The 17,801-nt window shown below is 66.4% G+C and overlaps 3 protein-coding genes across 4 annotated transcripts; 2 read left to right on the top strand and 1 right to left on the bottom strand.

Moving 5' to 3' along the window:
- The first annotated feature begins 243 nt into the window (after window positions 1–243).
- GDF15 (growth differentiation factor 15) lies at window positions 244–2,277 on the top strand. Its single transcript, XM_030256990.4, has 2 exons — window positions 244–598; window positions 1,284–2,277. The coding sequence occupies exons 1-2, from the start codon at window positions 244–246 to the stop codon at window positions 2,063–2,065; spliced, it is 1,137 nt and encodes a 378-aa protein (XP_030112850.4). The 3' UTR covers window positions 2,066–2,277.
- A 1,211-nt stretch (window positions 2,278–3,488) lies between these two features.
- On the bottom strand, window positions 3,489–4,968 carry LOC115490883 (uncharacterized). Its single transcript, XM_041721625.2, has 2 exons — window positions 4,090–4,968; window positions 3,489–3,753 (listed from the first exon to the last, which is right to left on the bottom strand). The coding sequence occupies exons 1-2, from the start codon at window positions 4,914–4,916 to the stop codon at window positions 3,633–3,635; spliced, it is 948 nt and encodes a 315-aa protein (XP_041577559.2). The 5' UTR covers window positions 4,917–4,968; the 3' UTR covers window positions 3,489–3,632.
- A 1,528-nt stretch (window positions 4,969–6,496) lies between these two features.
- SSBP4 (single stranded DNA binding protein 4) lies at window positions 6,497–16,798 on the top strand. 2 transcript variants are annotated; one of them, XM_072919385.1, is made up of 17 exons: window positions 6,497–6,684; window positions 8,052–8,124; window positions 8,247–8,308; window positions 9,047–9,131; window positions 11,116–11,205; window positions 11,696–11,755; window positions 11,828–11,897; window positions 11,986–12,056; window positions 13,214–13,284; window positions 13,381–13,426; window positions 13,516–13,551; window positions 13,648–13,702; window positions 14,199–14,269; window positions 14,400–14,478; window positions 15,181–15,209; window positions 16,033–16,134; window positions 16,554–16,798. In XM_072919385.1, the coding sequence occupies exons 1-17, from the start codon at window positions 6,629–6,631 to the stop codon at window positions 16,581–16,583; spliced, it is 1,086 nt and encodes a 361-aa protein (XP_072775486.1). In that variant the 5' UTR covers window positions 6,497–6,628; the 3' UTR covers window positions 16,584–16,798. The 2 variants fall into 2 exon arrangements, with proteins under 2 accessions (XP_072775486.1, XP_032599757.2); XM_032743866.3 differs by having other exon boundaries at window positions 6,498–6,684; window positions 13,217–13,284.
- Window positions 16,799–17,801: the final 1,003 nt, after the last annotated feature.

Raw genomic sequence — 17,801 nt, 5'->3', positions numbered from 1 at the left:
CGGCTCCAGCGCTACCAGAGCTCCCGTTGAAACTCCCAGCGGAGAGGAGAGATTCCTGCTGGGAGTTCTCTCCGGCGACACCCTCGGGAGGGGGGACGGAGGGCGGGCAAAGTTCGGCTCCTATAAAGTCAGGTCTGGTCCTCTCCATTCATTCCCCTGGCAGCACGGCCGGCAGCAGCGCGTCCAGCCTGGGCAGAAAATCTGGGAGCAAATCCTGCCCCGGAGCCGGCGGATTGCTGCGGGATGCCGAGGGGAGCGATGCCGGGGGCGCTGCGGGGCTTCGGGGCCGCCCTCACCTGCCTGCAGCTCCTGCTGCTGCCCGCGGCCGTGGATCCCCGGCCCCACGCGTGGCAGCAGGACAGGCTGCAGCTGGAAGCCGTCAAGAAGGAGCTCCTGGAGCGGCTGGGAATGCCGGCTCCCCCCGTTCTCCGCCGCCCGCTGGACCAGGAGAGCATCCAGAGAGCGCAGCGCCTCTACCAGCAGAAAGTGGCGGAGCTGGCGGGGAACCGCAGCCGGGAGGAGGAGGAGGAGGAGGAGGAGGAGGAAGAGGAGGACGCCGTGAGCAGGACCCGGCGGCTGCACCGCCTGACCCCCACCTGTGAGTGGCCGTGGCTCCGTGGCACCCCCCGAGCCTCGTCCCGCGGGACACGCGTGTGTCGCTGCGTGTCCCTTCCTCGGGAATGTCCCCGCGCTGCGGGGGACATGACCGGGCATGCGGCGCGGTGGCCACGCTCGCCCTCATCCCGCTCCTTCCTTTGCCCTGGAAGTCGGGAGGAGCCGCAGCTGGAGCCGTTTTGCTTAAAACCCCCAAAAATCAGGGGGGGTTGGGGTGAAAGCTTCGATCAGCGGCCGCTCGGAGTGGGGCTCGAGGGATTTGGGGTTGAGCGGGAGGAGGAAGGGAGGTGCCTCCCCCGATCCTCATCTTGAGGGATTATCTGCATGGGGGAGGGATTTGAATATTTAAATGAGTGAATTCATATTAAAATTTGAATTCAATAATTGAAATAATCCCCCTTGGGCTGGGTGGGGACAGCCGGGGGCTGGGTGGGGGTGCTCCAATGGCTCCTGGGACACCTTCTCTGGCACCAGGAAAAGGGGGAGCCTCCAGCCTGGGGGTCCCTGGAGATGCTGGCTCGGAGCTTAGCAAAGCATTTCCAGCATCCCTCAAGATGTGGGGGATTCCCTGGAAGCAGAGGCGAGGCTGCCCGGCCGGAGCCGCTCCCAAGGCCGGGCTGATGAGGAATTACTGACTCTTACATCAGCTGTCACCTCTGTCCCCGCAGTGCTGGACATCCCCGAGAGCCAGCGGGACTCTCAAGGCCACCGGGACGCGCCGGGACACCGGGAGCCCCGCGGTCCTTACCGCTACCACCTCCTGCTGTCCCGCAGCGCGGATTTCCACCGGCAGCTCCGCGTGGTGCGGGCGGAGCTGAAACTCTCCGAGCAGCCGCTGTCCCCTCCCGGGACCACCGAGGAGCCACCGCGGCTCAGCATCTCCATCCCGCGGGGGGCTGAGGGCAGCAACCGGCGGCTCCGGCGGCTCCGGGAGCTGCGGGGGGATTCCCGCAGCCTGGACCTGACCGGGGCGCTCCAGCTCTGGGTGGCCGGGCCCGAGCCCACGCTGCTCCTGCGGCTGGACTCCAGCACAGCCCTGGGCACCTCCGCGGGGAAATCGCCGGTGCTGGAGGTGGAAACGCTGGAGAAACCGGCCCGGGCATCCCGGAGAGCGCGGGGGCTGGAGGAGGAGTGCGGGAAGAGCGATGGGAAGTGCTGCCTGAAGTCGCTGAAGGTCTCCTTCCAGGACATCGGCTGGTCGGACTGGGTGATCGCCCCCCACAGCTACTACATGCGGTTCTGCGAGGGTTCCTGCCCCCACAACTACAAACCGGCCAGCATGCACGCCCAGATCCAGTCCCGGGTGCACTCCCTGTCCAAGGCCGCCCCTCCGCCCTGCTGCGTCCCCGCAGGCTACGACCCCATGGTGCTGATGCACCTGGACAGCGAGGGCAGGCTGGTGTCCAGCCTCTTCCAGGACATGCTGGTCACCAGGTGCCACTGTGCCTGACCACAGCGCCGGCGGCTCCAGCGGGGATGTGGCACCAGCCAGGCGGGGCAAAGCCATCCCTGCTCCTGGCAGCGCCAGCGCCCCAAAATCCTGGTGCTGTGACACCAAGTGACTCCTCACCAGCCATGGATCCACCTGAGCTCAGCCATGGGGTGTCCAACATCAACATCCCAAAATCCTGCAGCACCAAGTGACTCCTCACCAGTTCTGGATCCACCACTGAGTTCAGCCAGGTCAGCCATAGAGTCTTCAGCATCAGCATCCCAAAATCCTGTGGCACCAAGTGACTCCTCACCAGCCCTGGATCCACCTGAGATCAGCCATGGAGTCTGCAGCTCCAGCATCCCAAAATCCAGGTCCTGCAGCACCAAGTGACTCCTCACCAGCCCTGGATCCACCTGAGATCAGCCATGGAGTCTCCAGCTCCAGCATCCCAAAATTCTGGTCCTGCAGCACCAAGTGACTCCTCACCAGCCCTGCCTCTGCTCTGCACCTCAGCCCTGGGGTCTCCAGCTCTGCCACCAGCTCAGCCCCAGCATCTCCAGCTGTGAACTCTCCCAAAAAACAACTCATCCCCCTGTCTCTTCTCTAATTTAAAATTTAAATATTGTATTGAGCAAGGGAATCCATCCCACCCAAGAGACCCCCCATGGGCCGGGGTGGATCCGTGCCCAGGTGTCCATATCCCACTCCAAACCTCTTCTATCTCAGAGACTTATTTATGCACCCAGTTATTTATTTCTAACTTATTGCATTTTATAGCAAAATACCCTTTTTTGGGGGGGGGGGAAAGAAGGAGGGGGTTTTATGTTTTTCTATTTTATATATTTCTATAAAACCAGAAGGATGTAATAATAATGAATAAAGTGATTGTAACACTTTGGGGACACGAGCTCTGGGGACTTGTCCCTGAGGGTCCTGGTCCCTCAGGACCCCCACGTTGGGGACACAGACTCTGGGGACCTGTCCCTGAGGGTCCTGGTCCCCCGGGACCCCCACTTTGGGGACACAGACTCTGGGAGCCCCAGGGAAAACCCAGCCCACAGACCACAGGCTATGCAGGTAATTAGAGATAATTAAGCCATTTAATGGGGCACAGTGAAGCCTCTCAGGGACTGAGGGGACACCCAGACAAGCCACGGGGTCCCTGGGTCCCCATGGAACCCAAGAGCTGGCGGTGCCACCAGGAGGATTGAAGAAAAGCTTTTTCTTTGTACCCGAAGTGGCGGATTTAGCAGGAAAGCCCGAGCAGGTGGCACCGGATGTCCCCAACCGCCAGCACGTCCCCAGGCCAGCGGCACCCCACGCACCCCACGGCCCCAAAAGGGGAAGAGGAAACCACGGCCGTGCTCAGCCCCAGCTGCTCCAGCCGGCCCCGGGACCCCACGCGTGCCCCGGCCCCACAGGAAATGTCAGCTCAGCCCGGGGCGAGGGGGGAACTGGGGCTGCCCTAAAAATCCCCCATAAGAGGCATCCCCGTGGGATGTGTGCAGGGAATGTCCCCGTCCCCTCCGGGCTGGGGCACGGGGACAGGGCAGCGGGGGGACACAGAGGGTCCCCCAGCCCCTCAGTGGGCAGGAACGATGTAGATGTCCTCGGTGGGGCCCAGCGTGTTGGCGTAGATGGGCTGAGCCCCGGGATCGGCCGCGCTCTCCAGGAAATAATCCTCATCCAGAGGGACCTGCGGGCTGGGGAACGGGGAGGAGAAATTGGGATGGGGTTGATGGGATGGGATGGGATGGGATGGGATCCATGGGATGGGATAGTCTGGGCTGGGCTGTGCTGTGCTGTGCTGTGCTGGGATGGATGGAATGGGATGGGATCCATGGGATGGAATGGGATTGATCCATGGGATGGGATTGATGGGATCCATGGGATGGGATTGATCCATGGGATGGGATGTCAGGTTCAGCACAGGATGGAGAGGAATCAGGCAGGATGGGGCAGGGTGACACATCAGGGCACAGCACAGCGGGGAGGGGATGGAACATTCCCGAACGTCCATCCCTGGCCCGGAGCCTCACCTGTAGCGCGGCTCCCGCCACACCGGTGCCCACCCGTGCGCAGCCCCCGGGGCCGTGCCGGGACTCACGAAAACGTTCTCGTAGTCGGGGACATCGGCGACATCGGCGGGGCCGCTCCCGGTGTCGCGGCTGATGTACCGGGGCTGCCGCAGGTTCCCGGTGGGATTCTGCTTCCCCCTCCCCACGCCGCCCACCGCGGCCCCCGCTCTCCTCCTCCGCCACCAAACCGCGGCCACCACCGCCAGCGCCACCAGCCCGGCCACCGCCGCGGCCACCGCGGCCACCAGCCCCGCGCCGGGCCCGCAGTGCCGCGCGTGGAACTCCGTGGCGTTGAAGGGATGCTGCTGGGGGGGCGGTGGGAAGCACAGGCAGCGGAGCTCCGAGCGGGCACAGAGGGTCACCACGGTGGCCAGCAGGTCGCAGCGGCAGGACAGGGACAGGGAGCGGAGCTGGGGCTGGAAGGCGGCGCGGGGCAGGGCGCGGAGCGGGTTCCCCTCCAGCCGCAGCTCCCGCAGCGCCGTGGCGTTGCTGAAGAAGCCGCGGGGCAGCTCCCGCAGCCGGTTCTCCGCCAGGTCCAGCTCCTCCAGGGCGGGCCCGAGGCGGGCCGAGGGGCTCAGGGCCTCGATGCCGTTGTGCCTCAGCAGCAGCCGGCGGTGCCGCTGGAACGGGCTCCAGTCCAGCTCAGCACAGCCGCTGCTCCTGTTGCTCAGGTCCAGCTCCTCGGAGATGTCCAGCAGCAAAGGGAAACAGGGGGACAGGAGGAGCAGGGAGCTCATGGGCTGCAGCAGCAGCAGCAGCAGCACGAGCGGGGCCGCGGGGAGCCCCATGATCCTTCCCCTGCGGCGGCAGCCTGGGGGGAAACGGGAATCAGGACCCCCCATTCCCACCGCGTCCCCCTCCCAGTGCAAACCAGTGCAGCCCAGTCTAGCGCCCACCCCGCTGCCGCTGTCCCAGGGCTGGGCAGCTCCTGGGGGTCCCAGCGGGGCATTTCCTGCCCCCCTTCCCCCTCCCAGCCGCAGCCGCCCCACTCGCCTGCGCTCGGCCGCTCTGCTGCGGGGAAGAGGAACAGGCGGGTCCGGCTGTCCCGTGTCACCCTGCCAGGGCGTAGCCGGCCCGGGGGGGGCAGGGGGCAGCACCCCCAGGTCAGCACCCCCTGACCCCTGCCAGACCCCCGCTCCTTTCTTGGGGTGCTGAGCATCCCCCCGGCACTGCCTGAGCATCCCGGTGACCCGAGGGGTGGGGGACACGCGCGTGGGCACACAGGGACACCCTCACGGGTGTGTGTGCTCACAGACCCCCCCGGCAGCACGGGGAACCCCCGAGTGTGCGGGGACCCCAAGGCCGGGTGGGAGCAGGGGGACTCTGCGGCTGTGTCCCCTGGCAGGGTGGGTGTCCCCTGGCAGGGTGGGTGTCCCCTGGCAGGGTGGGTGTCCCCATGCCGGTGTCTGCAGCTCGGAGTCCCGAGTGTCCACTCCCCGTGTCCAAGCCCCCTCCGGTGTCCACGTCCACCCCCCTGTGTCCATCCTTGTCCCTCTGTGTCCCCACCGTGTCCCCTCGTGTCACACCGTGTCCGTGTCCGCCCCCTGGTGTCCGAGTCCCTTCGTGACTACCTGCTCCCCCTCGTGTCCGTGTGTCCCCCTCGTGTCCGTGTGTCCCCCTCGTGTCCGTGCCCATGTACGCCCAACCCCTTGCATGTGTCCACCGCGTCGTGTCCACGTCCACCCGTCACATCCGTGTCCCTCTGTGTCGCGTGTCTGTGGCCACCCCCTTGGTGCCCCTCCGTGTCCATCCCCAAATCCGTGTCCCTCCATGACCATCCTGTCTCCATCCCTTCGTGTCACTGCCCCTTTAAGTCCACCCCATCGCGTCCGTGTCCACCCTGTCACATCCGTGTCCCCCCGTGTCCCCCCTCCCGTGTCCACCCCTTCGTGTCCGTGTCCCTCCGTCCGTGCCCACCCTGCCACACGCCCACCCGCCGTGTCCGTGCCCACCCCCTCGTGTCCCTCCGTGACCACCGTGTCCCCTCGTGCCACTGCCCGTTTAACCCACCCCCTCGTGCCCACGACCCCCGCGTGTCCCCGTCCCCGCTCGTGTCCTTGCCCCTCCATGCCCACCCCGTGGCGTGCATCCCCCGTGTCCTCTTATCGCCCCCGTGTCCCCGCGTCCCCCGCGCCCACCCCCTCAGCTGCGCGTCCCCCGTCACATCCGCGTCCCCCTGTGCCCCGTGTCCCCCCCGGTGGTGTCCGTGACCTTCCACGCGTCCCCCGTGTCCGCCTCCCCCTCCCCTCCCCGTGCGGTCCCCACCGCCTCCCCCGCCGCCATCGCCCCTTTAAGCGCGGCGCGCGGCGCGGGGGGGGTGGTGGCGGCGCTGCCGGAACAGCCGCGCGGGGGGGGCGCGGCGGTTTCAAGCTCCCCCTCGGGCGCGCGGCCGCAGCCGGCGGGGCCGGGCCGGGCCGGGCCGGGATGGCGGCGGGGGCGGCGGGGGCGGCGGGGGCCGCGCGGGGCCGGGCCCGGGGCCGCTGACAGCCGCCGCCGCGCCATGTACGCCAAGGGCAAGGGCTCCGGCGTGCCCTCGGACGGCCAGGCCCGCGAGAAGTGAGTGCGGCGCCGGGCGGCGGCGGGGGAACGGCCGGGGCGCGGAAGTTTTTGCCGGGGCGGGCGCCGGGGGAGCGGGGACGGAGCGGGAGGGAAGGTGGGGGGAGAGATCGGGAAAAGCGGGGGGGAGATCGGGGGGCGGGCGGACCCCCCGGCCCCGCCCCGCCGGGGAGCACCGGCAGCCGCGGGGCAGCGGGAGCTGGCGGGGGGCAGCCGGGCACCGGGGGCCGGGATGAGCCCCCCGGTCCGCGGCATCCCCCGGGGCACCGGGAGCCGGGATGAGCCCCCCGGTCCGTGCTGTCCCCCGGGGCACCGGGAGCTGGATGATTCCCCCCCGATCTGTGCCATTCCCCGGGGTACCGGGAACCGGGATGATCCTCCCGGTCCGTGACTTCCCGGGGCACCGGGAGCCGGGATGATCCCCCTCGGTCCGTGGCATCCCTCGGGGCACCGGGAGCTGCGGTGTGCCGGGGTCCGTGGCATCCCCCGGGGCACCGGGAGCCGCGATCACGCCGGGGCTAACGGGAGCCGGGATGTGCCCCCCCGGTATTGCCACATCTCGGGGCACCGGGAGCTGCGGGAGCACCGGGACTCGGGATGATCTCCCCGGTCTGCGGCATCCCCGGGGGCACCGGCAGCCGGGATGCCCCTTCCCCGACCGTGCCGTACCCCGGGGCACCGGGACCTGGGATGATCCCCCCGGACCGTGCCGTGCCTGCCCTGAGCTGGGCCGTGCCCGCCGGTCCCTGCCATCCTCCGGGGCACCGGGAGCCGGGGTGATCCCCCGGGCATTGCCATCCCCCGGGGCACCGTGACCCGCGATGGCCCCGGGACTACCGGGAGCCCGGTCCGCAGCATCCCTCAGGGCACCGGGAGCCCTCCCCGGCCGTGCCATCCCCGGGGGCAGCGGGGACCGGAATGGCACCGGGGCTGCTGCTGCTCCGCCGGTGCCCGGGACCGTGACCCGCCGCTCCCGGTTGTCGCTGTCCTGCCGTGTCCCCGTGCCCGAGGCCACCGCGGCCCCGGGGCTGGAACCGCCGCGGGTCCCGTTCCTGCACCGGGGGGGGAACGGAGCACCGGGGCCGGCCCTGGGCTTCCGTGGGTGCCACCGGGGACACGCGGGGTGACATCGCCCCTGAGCCACATCCCGCGTGGGTTGTGTCCCCTGTCCTGACCCGGTGGGGGTCACTCGGTGTCACCGCCGGGGTCCCTCGCAGGGAGGTGGCATCGAGCCTCCTCCGTCATTAATTCCGCGCTAATTGAGTGGGGGGCTCCATCCCGGCTGTCCCCGCGTCCCTCGGGCGGGGGTGTCACCGTGGGGGTGGCAGGTCCCTGACGCTGTCCCTGTCCCCGTCCTGTCCCCCCAGGCTGGCGCTCTACGTCTACGAGTACCTGCTGCACGTGGGGGCGCAGAAATCCGCCCAGACCTTCTTGTCGGAGGTAAGGGGGGGCAGGGCAGCACCCCCGGACCCCCCGTCCCACCCACGAACCCACGGGGGGTCCTGCAGCCCCACCCGTGCCTGGGGGGGGTCGCTGACCCCCCACTCGTGTCCTTTCCGCAGATCCGATGGGAGAAGAACATCACGCTGGGGGAGCCCCCCGGCTTCCTGCACTCCTGGTGGTGGTGAGCGGGGCTGGGGGGGCTGGAAAGGGGGACCCCCACCCCATTTCCCTGGCAGAGGGGCTGGGGGGGGTCTGGGAGCTGCGCCCCCCCGTTCTGTCACCTCGCACCCCATAAATCTGTCCCTCTGCTTTTCCCATCAGCGATTGGGGACCCCCTTCCCTCCCAGCCCGGCCCCCCCCCCCGGCTCCTCCAGATGGATCCAATTTGGCACCGGGAGAGGGGCTGGGGGGGGTCCCGGCACCGGGAGAGGGGCTGGGGGGGGTCCCGGCACCGGGAGAGGGGCTGGGGGGGGTCCCAGCCCCGGGGCCCGACCCCCGCACTGGGGGGGCCCCGGCAGAGCGCCCCGAGGAGGGTGTGGGGGGCACATCACTTTGGGGGTGGGCAGTGAATGATTTAGGGGGGACACACACACACACATAGAGCAAGGGGGGGTTAAATGAGTACCCCCAAACCTTGTGGGCGACACCCAGGAGCAGCCACGACCCCTGTGCTGCCCCACGGCGGGGCAGGGGGCGCGGGCAGGGGACCCCCCCCAAATCCCAAATCCCAAATCCCGGCCGGGTGCTGCAGCCTGATGTCAAGTCCCAGGAATTTGGGATGGAGTGACCGGATCCAGGCAAACAGCGGCAGCGCGGGGCCCCCGCCGAGGGGGGACACAGAGCGGGGCCGGGATGGAAAGGGGGTGCAGGGTGGGATTTGGGGTGGGGGTCCTCACCCTGCGCCCCCTCCCGTCCCCAGCGTTTTTTGGGATCTGTACTGCGCCGCCCCGGACCGCCGCGAGACCTGCGAGCACTCCAGCGAGGCCAAAGCCTTCCATGACTACGTGAGTGCCTCGCTGGGGGGGGGTCCCGCCCTGGGGGGGGTCCTGCCCTGGGGGGGGTCCCGCCCTGCCGCCCCCTCCCCACCCCCACCCCCATCTCTGGGTGACCTATTTCACCGGGCAGCGCCGAGGGGGGGTTGGGTTAATCCCCGGGCCCCGGCCCAACACCCCCCCGCTTGGGGGCCCCAGTGTGCCCATCCCCCCTGTCACCCCCCCCCAAAAAGGGACAGAGACCCCCCGTTCCCCCCAGTCCCGCAGTGGCAGCTCCAGCCGGGTGTCCCCCCTCCCCTCCCGGTGTCCTGGGGGTCACTGCAGGACTGGGGCTCAGTGGGACCCCCCCACACTGACGGGACCCCCCCCCAAAACAGCTCTGCCCCTTCCAGCGCCGCTCTGGGGGTTCAGTCACTGGCACGGGGTCAGCAGCCCCGGTGTCCCCGGTGTCCCCGGTGTCCCCGGTGTCCCCATGCTTGGGGGGGGACACGGGGGGTGCTGGGCCAGGGGGGCTGCGGGGGCGCCGTGGGGAGTGGTCCCGGGGATGCTGTGGGGTCACAGTGCTGGGGGATGCAGGGCCAGAGCCCGTGGGGTGCTGTGGGGTGATGCAGGGTCCGTGTCCCACAGGGTGCTGTGGGGTGCTGTGGGGTGATGCAGGGTGCTATAGGATGCCATAGGATGCTGTGGGATTCTGTGGGGTGCTGCAGCCTCCACAGCCCCACAGGATGTGGGGTGCTGTGCCCTGTAGGATGCCCCCGTGGGATGCAGAAAGCTGTGGGCTGTGGGGTGTGGCAGGAGGGTCCCTGTGCCCCCCGGGGTGACACGGGGGGGGACACTGTGGGCTGCAGGACCCTCGGTGGGCGCGTGCCGTGAGGACCCTGCGGGGCCCACGCTGCCCCCGGACACCCGTGTCCCCCGTGTCCCCCGTGGGTGCCGTGGGGGCTGCAGCAGGACCTCCCCTCGCCCCCCCGGCCCCGGCGCTGCGCGGAGCTGATTTCCGTGCCGGAATTAATTAATTTAATGAGGCTGTGGCGCGGGTCAGGCCGCGTTGCCATGGCGCTGCTGCCTGGCAGAGCCGGGGGGAGCCCCCCGAGCCCCCCCCGAACCCCCCCTGAGCCCCCTGAGCCCACCCCGGGGTGCCCCCACAGCCCTGCCCCATCCCCACCCCCGGCTGGGCTGACCTGGGGGTGCCAGCAGGGAACTGGGACCCCTCCCATCCCCCTGGGTGCCCCCCACCCCTGGCACGCCGGGACCCCCGGGAGCATCCTGGGGACCCCCAAAAACTGGGGGGGACCCGCCTGTGCGTGCCAGATGTGTGTGGGGAGGGGGGGATTTGGAGCAGCTGCCCCACAGCGGGGTCTGGGGTCGCCCCTGGGGTGAGCAGCGCCCCCAAAGTGCCCCCCGGTGCGCCCCCACCTCCAAATTTCTCCGTGCCCTGTCGCCATGGCAACTCCGCTTGGCATCACCCAATTTTGGGGGGCACAATTTGCAGAATTTGACAGAATTTGGGGGCAGCAGCGACCCCCCCACCCACCCAGCGAGGGGTCCCCAGGAGGGGACGTGGCCCGGGCCCATCCCTGGGACCCCCCCAGGACCCCCGTGGGTCCCCAATCCTACCCCCGCCATGGGACAAACCCCAAATTTTGGTGTGGCTGAGCTGTCCCCCCAATCCCGGGGGTGTCCCCCCAGCCCGGGGGTGTCCCCAGCACCATCCCCCTCCCCAAAACAGCCGCGGCGGCGGCGCCCCCCGCTCACCGCGGGACCCCCATCCCCGCCCGGCCTTTTGGGGGGCCCCCGGTGGAAGGGGCAGCGCGGGGTCCCCCCCCTTCCCCCGCTCGCTCCGAACCAAATTGGAACCAGTTGTGGCGGAAAAGCGGCGCATTCCTTCCCCGTCCCGCTCCCCCCGGCCCGGGGCCCCTGCCCGCGCCCCCCGGGCTCGGTGTTGGGGGTCTGGGGGCGGCGGGGACCCCCCGTTCTGAGCCGGGTGTCCCCGCAGAGCGCGGCGGCGGCGCCCAGCCCGGTGATGGGGAGCCTGCCCCCCGGGGATGCCATGGCCGGGGGTCCCGTGCCCCCCGCCTTCTTCCAGGTACGGGGTTTGGGGGGTCCCTGAGGTGTTCAACACCCCCAAACCCCCTGTGACCCCCAAACCCCTGTGACCCCCAAACCCCCTCTGACCCCCCAAACCCCCTGTGACCCCCAAACCCCTCTGACCCCCAAACCCCCTCTGACCCCCCAAACCTCTCTGACCTCCCCCAAACCCCTGTGACCCCCAAACCCCTCTGACCCCCCAAACCCCCCGTGACCCCCCAAACCCCCTCTGATCCCCCAAACCCCTCTGATCCCCCATACCCCCTCTGATCCCCCAAACCCCCTGTGACCCCCCAAACCCCCTGTGACCCCCAAACCCCCTGTGACCCCCAAACCCCTCTGACCCCCTAAACCCCTCTGACACCCCAAACCCCTCTGATCCCCCAAACCCCCTCTGACCCCCCAAACCCCCTGTGACCCTCAAACCCCCTGTGACCCCCCAAACCCCCTCTGACCCCCTGTGACCCCCCCAACCCCCTCTCTTGCAGCCCTTCATGTCCCCCCGTTACCCCGGCGGCCCCCGGCCCCCTCTCCGGATGCCCACCCAGGTGAGGCGCTCGCTGCCGGGACCCCCTCCCCAAAATGGGGGTGCAGCCCCCCCTGACCCTTTCCCCCCGCAGCCCCCCGTGGGTGTTCCTGGCTCCCAGCCGCTGCTGCCCAGCGCCATGGACCCCGCTGCGCGCTCCCAGGGTGAGTGGGGGTCCCCCTCGCTTAGGGGGTTCAGGGGGGTGCAGGGGGGGCTCGGGGGGCTCACGCCTCCCCCTCCCCCTCTGTGCAGGGCATCCTGGCATGGGGGGCCCGATGCAGCGCATGAACCCCCCCCGAGGCATGGCCGGCATGGGGCCGCAGGTACGGGGGGCTGGGATGGGGTACTGGGGTAAGGGGGTACGGGGGTGATTGAGGGGGTAAGGGGGTGAGGGGGTAAGGGGGTACTGGGCTAAGGGGGTACTGGGGTACTGGGATGGTGGGATAACGGGGTAATGGGATAGTGGGATAATGGGGTAAGGGGGTAATGGGGTACTGGGGTAAGGGGGTAATGGGATAGTGGGGTACTGGGGTGATGGGGTAATGGGGTACTGGGGTAAGGGGGGGGGGTACTGGAGTACTGGGATGGTGGGATAACGGGGTAATAGAATAGTAGATTAATGGGGTAAGGGGATAATGGGGTACTGGGGTAAGGGGGTACTGGAATGGTGGGATAACGGGGTAATGGGATAATGGGATAATGGGGTAAGGGGATAATGGGGTACTGGGGTACTGGGATGGTGGGATAATGGGATACTGGGAAAAGGGGGTAATGGGATAAGGGGGTACTGGGGTACTGGGATGGTGGGATAATGGGGTAATAGGATAGTGGGATAATGGGGTACGGGGATAATGGGGTACTGGGGTGAAGGGTTACTGGGGTACTGGAATAAGGGGGCAATGGGGTAATGGGGTGATGTGGTGAAGGGGTACTGGGATAAGGGGGTAAGAGGATAATGGGGTACTGGGATGATGGGGTAATGGGATACTGGGGTAATGGGATGATGGGATACTGGGGTGATGGGATACTGGGATACTGGGCTAGGGCAGGGTCAGGGATTCAGGGGTGGAAGTGGTTACAGGGACAGGGTGACGAGGATATGGGGATGGGATTGGGGATGGGGATGGGGAACAGGACAGGAACGGGGATGGGGGGGTAGAAGGATCCAGGGGTGGGGTACGGGATAAAGGAATGGGAATTCGGGGGTGGGGACAGGGAAAGAAGAACAAGGATGTGGGGAACAGGGATGGGGATATAGGGATGGGGACAGGGATAAGGGATGGGAATTCAGGGAATTCCCCCTGAATGAGGATGTGGGTGGGGACAGGGGTGCAGGGTGGGGACAGGGGTGCAGGATGGGGACAGGGGTGCAGGATGGGGACAGGGGTACAGGATGGGGACAGGGGACCAGGGTGGGGACAGGGGTGCAGGGTGGGGACATCCAGGGGTGTCCCAGCCCTGCTGACCCCCTCTCTCCCGGCAGAGCTACGGCAGTGGGATGCGCCCCCCACCCAGCTCGCTGGCCGGCCCTGGGATGCCCACCATGAACATGTAAGACCCCCATAACCCCCCCCAAATCCCCCCCCAGCGTGGGGGGAGCCTCGGGCCCGGCAGGACCCCCCCTCACTGTCCCCGTTGCCTCCCCAGGGGTCCCGGTGGCCGCGGGCCCTGGCCCAACCCCAACGCCAACTCCGTAAGTTTTGGGATTTGGGGTGGGGGGGTCCTATGGGGGTGCTGCCCCTGTGTCCCCCCCCATGCTGACCCCCTCTTTGTCCCCCCCAGATCGCCTACTCCTCCTCATCCCCCGGGAATTACGTGGTGAGTATTGGGGTGCGCTGTCGGGGACGGGGGGGCTGCAGTGACCCCGTGACCCCCCCCAAAACCCACCCCCCACTTTTCCCTTTTCCCTTCCAGGGCCCTCCTGGGGGCGGTGGCCCCCCCGGCACCCCCATCCTGCCCAGCCCCGGAGGTGAGAGAGGGGATGGGTATAAGTGGGGTTTGGGGGTGTGAGTGGGATTTGGGGGTGTGAGTGGGGTTTGGGGGTGTAGAAGTGGGATTTTGGGTGGTATGAGTGGAATTTGTTGGGGTATGAGTGGGATTTGGGGGTGTGAGTGGGATTTGGGGGTGTAGAAGTGGGATTTTGGGTAGTATTAGTGGGATTTGGGGGTGTGAGTGGAATTTGTTGGGGTATGAGTGGATTTTGGGGGTATGAGTGGATTTTGGGGGTGTGAGTGGGATTTGGGGGTGTATAAGTAGGATTTAGGGGTGTATAAGTGGGATTTTGGGTGGTATGAGTGGAATTTGTTGGGGTATGAGTGGGATTTGGGGGTGTGAGTGGGGTTTGGTGGGGGTATAAGTGGATTTTGGGGGTGTGAGTGGGATCTGGGGGTACAAGTGGGATCTGGGGGTACAAGTGGGATCTGGGGGGGCCACACTCACCCCCCCACGTGTGGTGTCCCCCCCAGACTCCACCAACTCCAGTGAGAACATGTACACCATGATGAACCCCATCGGACCCGCGGGGAACCGGCCCAACGTGAGTGACGGGACTGGGGACAGGGACAGGGACGGGGACAGGGACGGGGTTTGGGGACAGGGACGGGGTTTGGGGACAGGGACAGAGTTTGGGGTCCCCCCAACATTCCTCACCCCCTGTTCCCCTGCAGTTCCCGATGGGGCCCGGCCCCGAGGGGCCCATGGGTGGGATGAGCGCGATGGAGCCGCACCACATGAACGGATCCTTAGGTGGGTGACACCCCTGGGGACAGCAGGGGTCCTTTGTGCCCCCCACCCCACCCCAAAATCCCAAATCCTGTGGGGTGTGAGCTCCAGCCGAGGCTGGAGGGGCTCGTGCAGCGGGAGGGACACGTGGAGGGGAGGGGGGAACGGATTGAGGGGTCACAGACACGGATTTGGGGACACAAACACAGATTTGGGGACACAGATCTAGATTTGAGGACACAGACACGGATTTGGGGACACAAAAACAGGGATTTGGGGACACGCACATGGATTTGGGGACACAGACCTGGATTTGGGGACACAGACACAGATTTGGGGATACACACAGGGATTTGGGGACACAGACCTGGATTTGGGGACACAAAAACAGGGATTGGGGACACACACAGATTTGGGGACACACACATTTGGGGACACAAACACAGGGATTGGGGTCGCACACGTGGATTTGGGGTCACACACAGGGATTGGGGTCACACACTGGGATTTGAGGTCACACACTGAGATTTGGGGACACATGGATTTGGGGTCACACACAGGGATTGGGGTCACACACAGGGATTTGGGGACACAGCCTGGGGGACACCGGGGTTTGGGAGGGACACCTGGACGATGCAGGAAGGAGGGGACGCAGATTTGGGGACACAGGAAATTGGGGGGCACAGAGGCTTGGGGGTCACTAACGCCCCGCTGTCACCCCGGCAGGCTCCGGGGACATGGATGGGCTGCCAAAGGTGAGCTGGGCACCCCCCCGGGGCTGGGACCCCAGTTTTTGGGGTGCCCCCATGTCCTGGGGGTCTCCAGGGTGCTGGGACCCCCATGCCCTGGACCCCTCCCAGTTACTGGGACCCCCCCATGCACTGGGAGCCCCCCACATGTTTTGGGATCCCATTTTTTGGGACTCCCCCGTATTCTGGGCCTGCCCCATTTTTTGGGACCCCGTTTATTTGGGCTCCCCCATATCCTGGGACCCATTTATTGCTCCCCACCGTGTACTGGGACCCCATTTACTGGGGCTCCCCCATGTGCTGGGTCCCCCATTTATTGGAACCCCATTTATTTGGGTTCCCTCTTTTACTGGAACCCCTCCTTTTATTGGTACTCCATTTATTGAGGCTCCCCCACATTTTGGAACCCCCCCCAGTTATTGAAACCCCATTTCTTTTGCCCCCCCATGTGCTGAGACCCCCCCCCCCAGTTATTGAAACCCCATTTCTTTTGCCCCCCCTCATATTCTGGGACCTCTCCCATTTATTGAAACCCCATTTTTTTTCCTCTCCCCACATTCTGCCCCCCCCCATTTATTGAAACCCCATTTCTTTTGCCCCCCCATGTGCTGAGACCCCCCCTATTTATTGAAACCCCATTTTTTTTCTCCCCCCACATTCTGTGACCCCCCCCATTTATTGAAACCCCATTTATTTTGCTCCCCCCGCATTATTCTGTGATCCCCCCATTTATTTCCCACACACCGAGCCCCCATTAACCCCCCCAAACCCCCCCGAACCCCCCATAACCCACCCCCCACTAACCCCTCTCCCCCCTCTCTTCCTCCAGAGCTCCCCCAGTAATTTGGGGGCCCTGAGCAACCCCCCCGGGACCCCTCGGGACGACGCTGAGCTGAGCAGCAATTTCCTAAACCCCTTCCAAAGCGACAGCGTAAGGGACCCGCCGGGGACCCCCGCGGACCCCCGGGGGGGCAGGCGGCGGGGGCGGGGGGCCCGGGGGGGACGGGGCCGGGCTCGGGGGGGGTCAGCGAGCAAACCCCACTGGCGACCCCCCGAAATTCCCGCAGCGGCATCACCGGCGGCGGGGGGGTCACCATGGCCGGGAGAGGCGTGAGGAGGAGCCGGGGGGGGCAGCGCCGTGTGAGCCCCCCCGGTAACCCCCGGTAGCCCCCCGGTAACGCCCGGTAACCCCCGGTAACGCCCGGTAACCCCCCGGTAACGCCCGGTAACCCCCGGTAACCCCCCGGTAACCCCCGGTAACGCCCGGTAGCCCCCCGGTAACGGCCGGTAACCCCCCGGTAGCCCCCGGTAACCCCCGGTAACGCCGCGGTGTCTCCGCTCTCTCTATAGTACTCGCCCAGCATGACAATGAGCGTGTGAGCCCCGCGCCGAGGCCGCCGACAAGCCAGAACCACCGAAAAAAAAAAAAAACAAAAAAAACACACAAAAAAATTATAATAATTCATTAATTTTAATGATCGGCCCCGCCCCGTCACGCCCAAATTCACCCCACGCACCCCCCAACACTTTTCAGCGCCCCGCCCCGTTCCGCCCCTCTCCTCCTTTTTATATATATTTTTTTTATTATTATTATTTTTTGGGTTTTAATTTGTTTTTTTCCAAACACTAAAAACGAGGAGGGAAAAAAAAAAAAAGCGCGGGAGGATAAAAAAAAAAAAGAAATAATAATGATGATTAGAAATAAGTCACGTGACTTATTTGCTGCCCTCCCCCCCCCCCCTTTTCCAGACTGGGACCCCCTCCTCATCCTCCCCCCATTTTCCAGTCCTTCCCACCCCCCCAAACTGGGACCCCTTTATTGCCCCCCCCAGCACTGGGACCCCCCCCAAATTCCCAACCTCAGCCCCCCCCCCCTCCCCAGGCGGGGTCAGCACCGCGGGGGGGGGGTCCGGGGGGGCATTTTTGGGGTGTTTTGCCCCCCGAGCCTGGGGAGGGGCATTTTTGGGGGGCTTCGTGGCATTGTGCCCCCCCTCCCCTCCACGTGCTGCCAATACCCCCCCCCCAACCCCCCCAAATTTGGGGCATCTGGGGGGGCTTCCCTGAGCTGTGCCCCCCCCCAGTGCCCCCCTGACTCCTGGGGGGGGAGGGCAGGACCAGCAGAGCCCCCCCCCCAAATCCAGGCTGGGCTGGGGGAGGGGAAGGAGTGGGGGGGGGTCCGATCCGTGCCCCCCCCATGCGCAGCCCCCCCCCAGTGCGGAGCAGCCCCCCAAAACCCCCTCCCCGTCTGCGTGCTCAGCCAGCACTGTGACCCCCGGCCCCCCCCGAGCACCAGACCGGGGCCCCCCCGCCCCCCCCAGGGACCACTTTCATATGAAGGAATTTTTTCTTTTTTTTTGTGTCATTTTCTTTTTTTTTGTTGTTGTTTTTTTGGGAATTTTTTTCTTTTTTTTTTCTTTTTTTGTGCTGATTTTTTTCCTCTTTTATAACAGAAAGGACCTCAAAGCTCCTCCTTAACCCCCCCCCCCCACAAAAGCCCCCCCAAAAATGCCGCCGCACACCCAGACCCCCCTCCCCTGTACAGCCCCACGCCCCTCGTGTCCCCCCCCAAAGTGGGGGGCAGCCCCCGGCCCCATAGGG

Source organism: Taeniopygia guttata, chromosome 28, assembly GCF_048771995.1.
Source record: "Taeniopygia guttata chromosome 28, bTaeGut7.mat, whole genome shotgun sequence".
Lineage (NCBI taxonomy): Eukaryota > Metazoa > Chordata > Aves > Passeriformes > Estrildidae > Taeniopygia > Taeniopygia guttata.
This window is presented reverse-complemented; position numbering and strand designations above follow the sequence as displayed.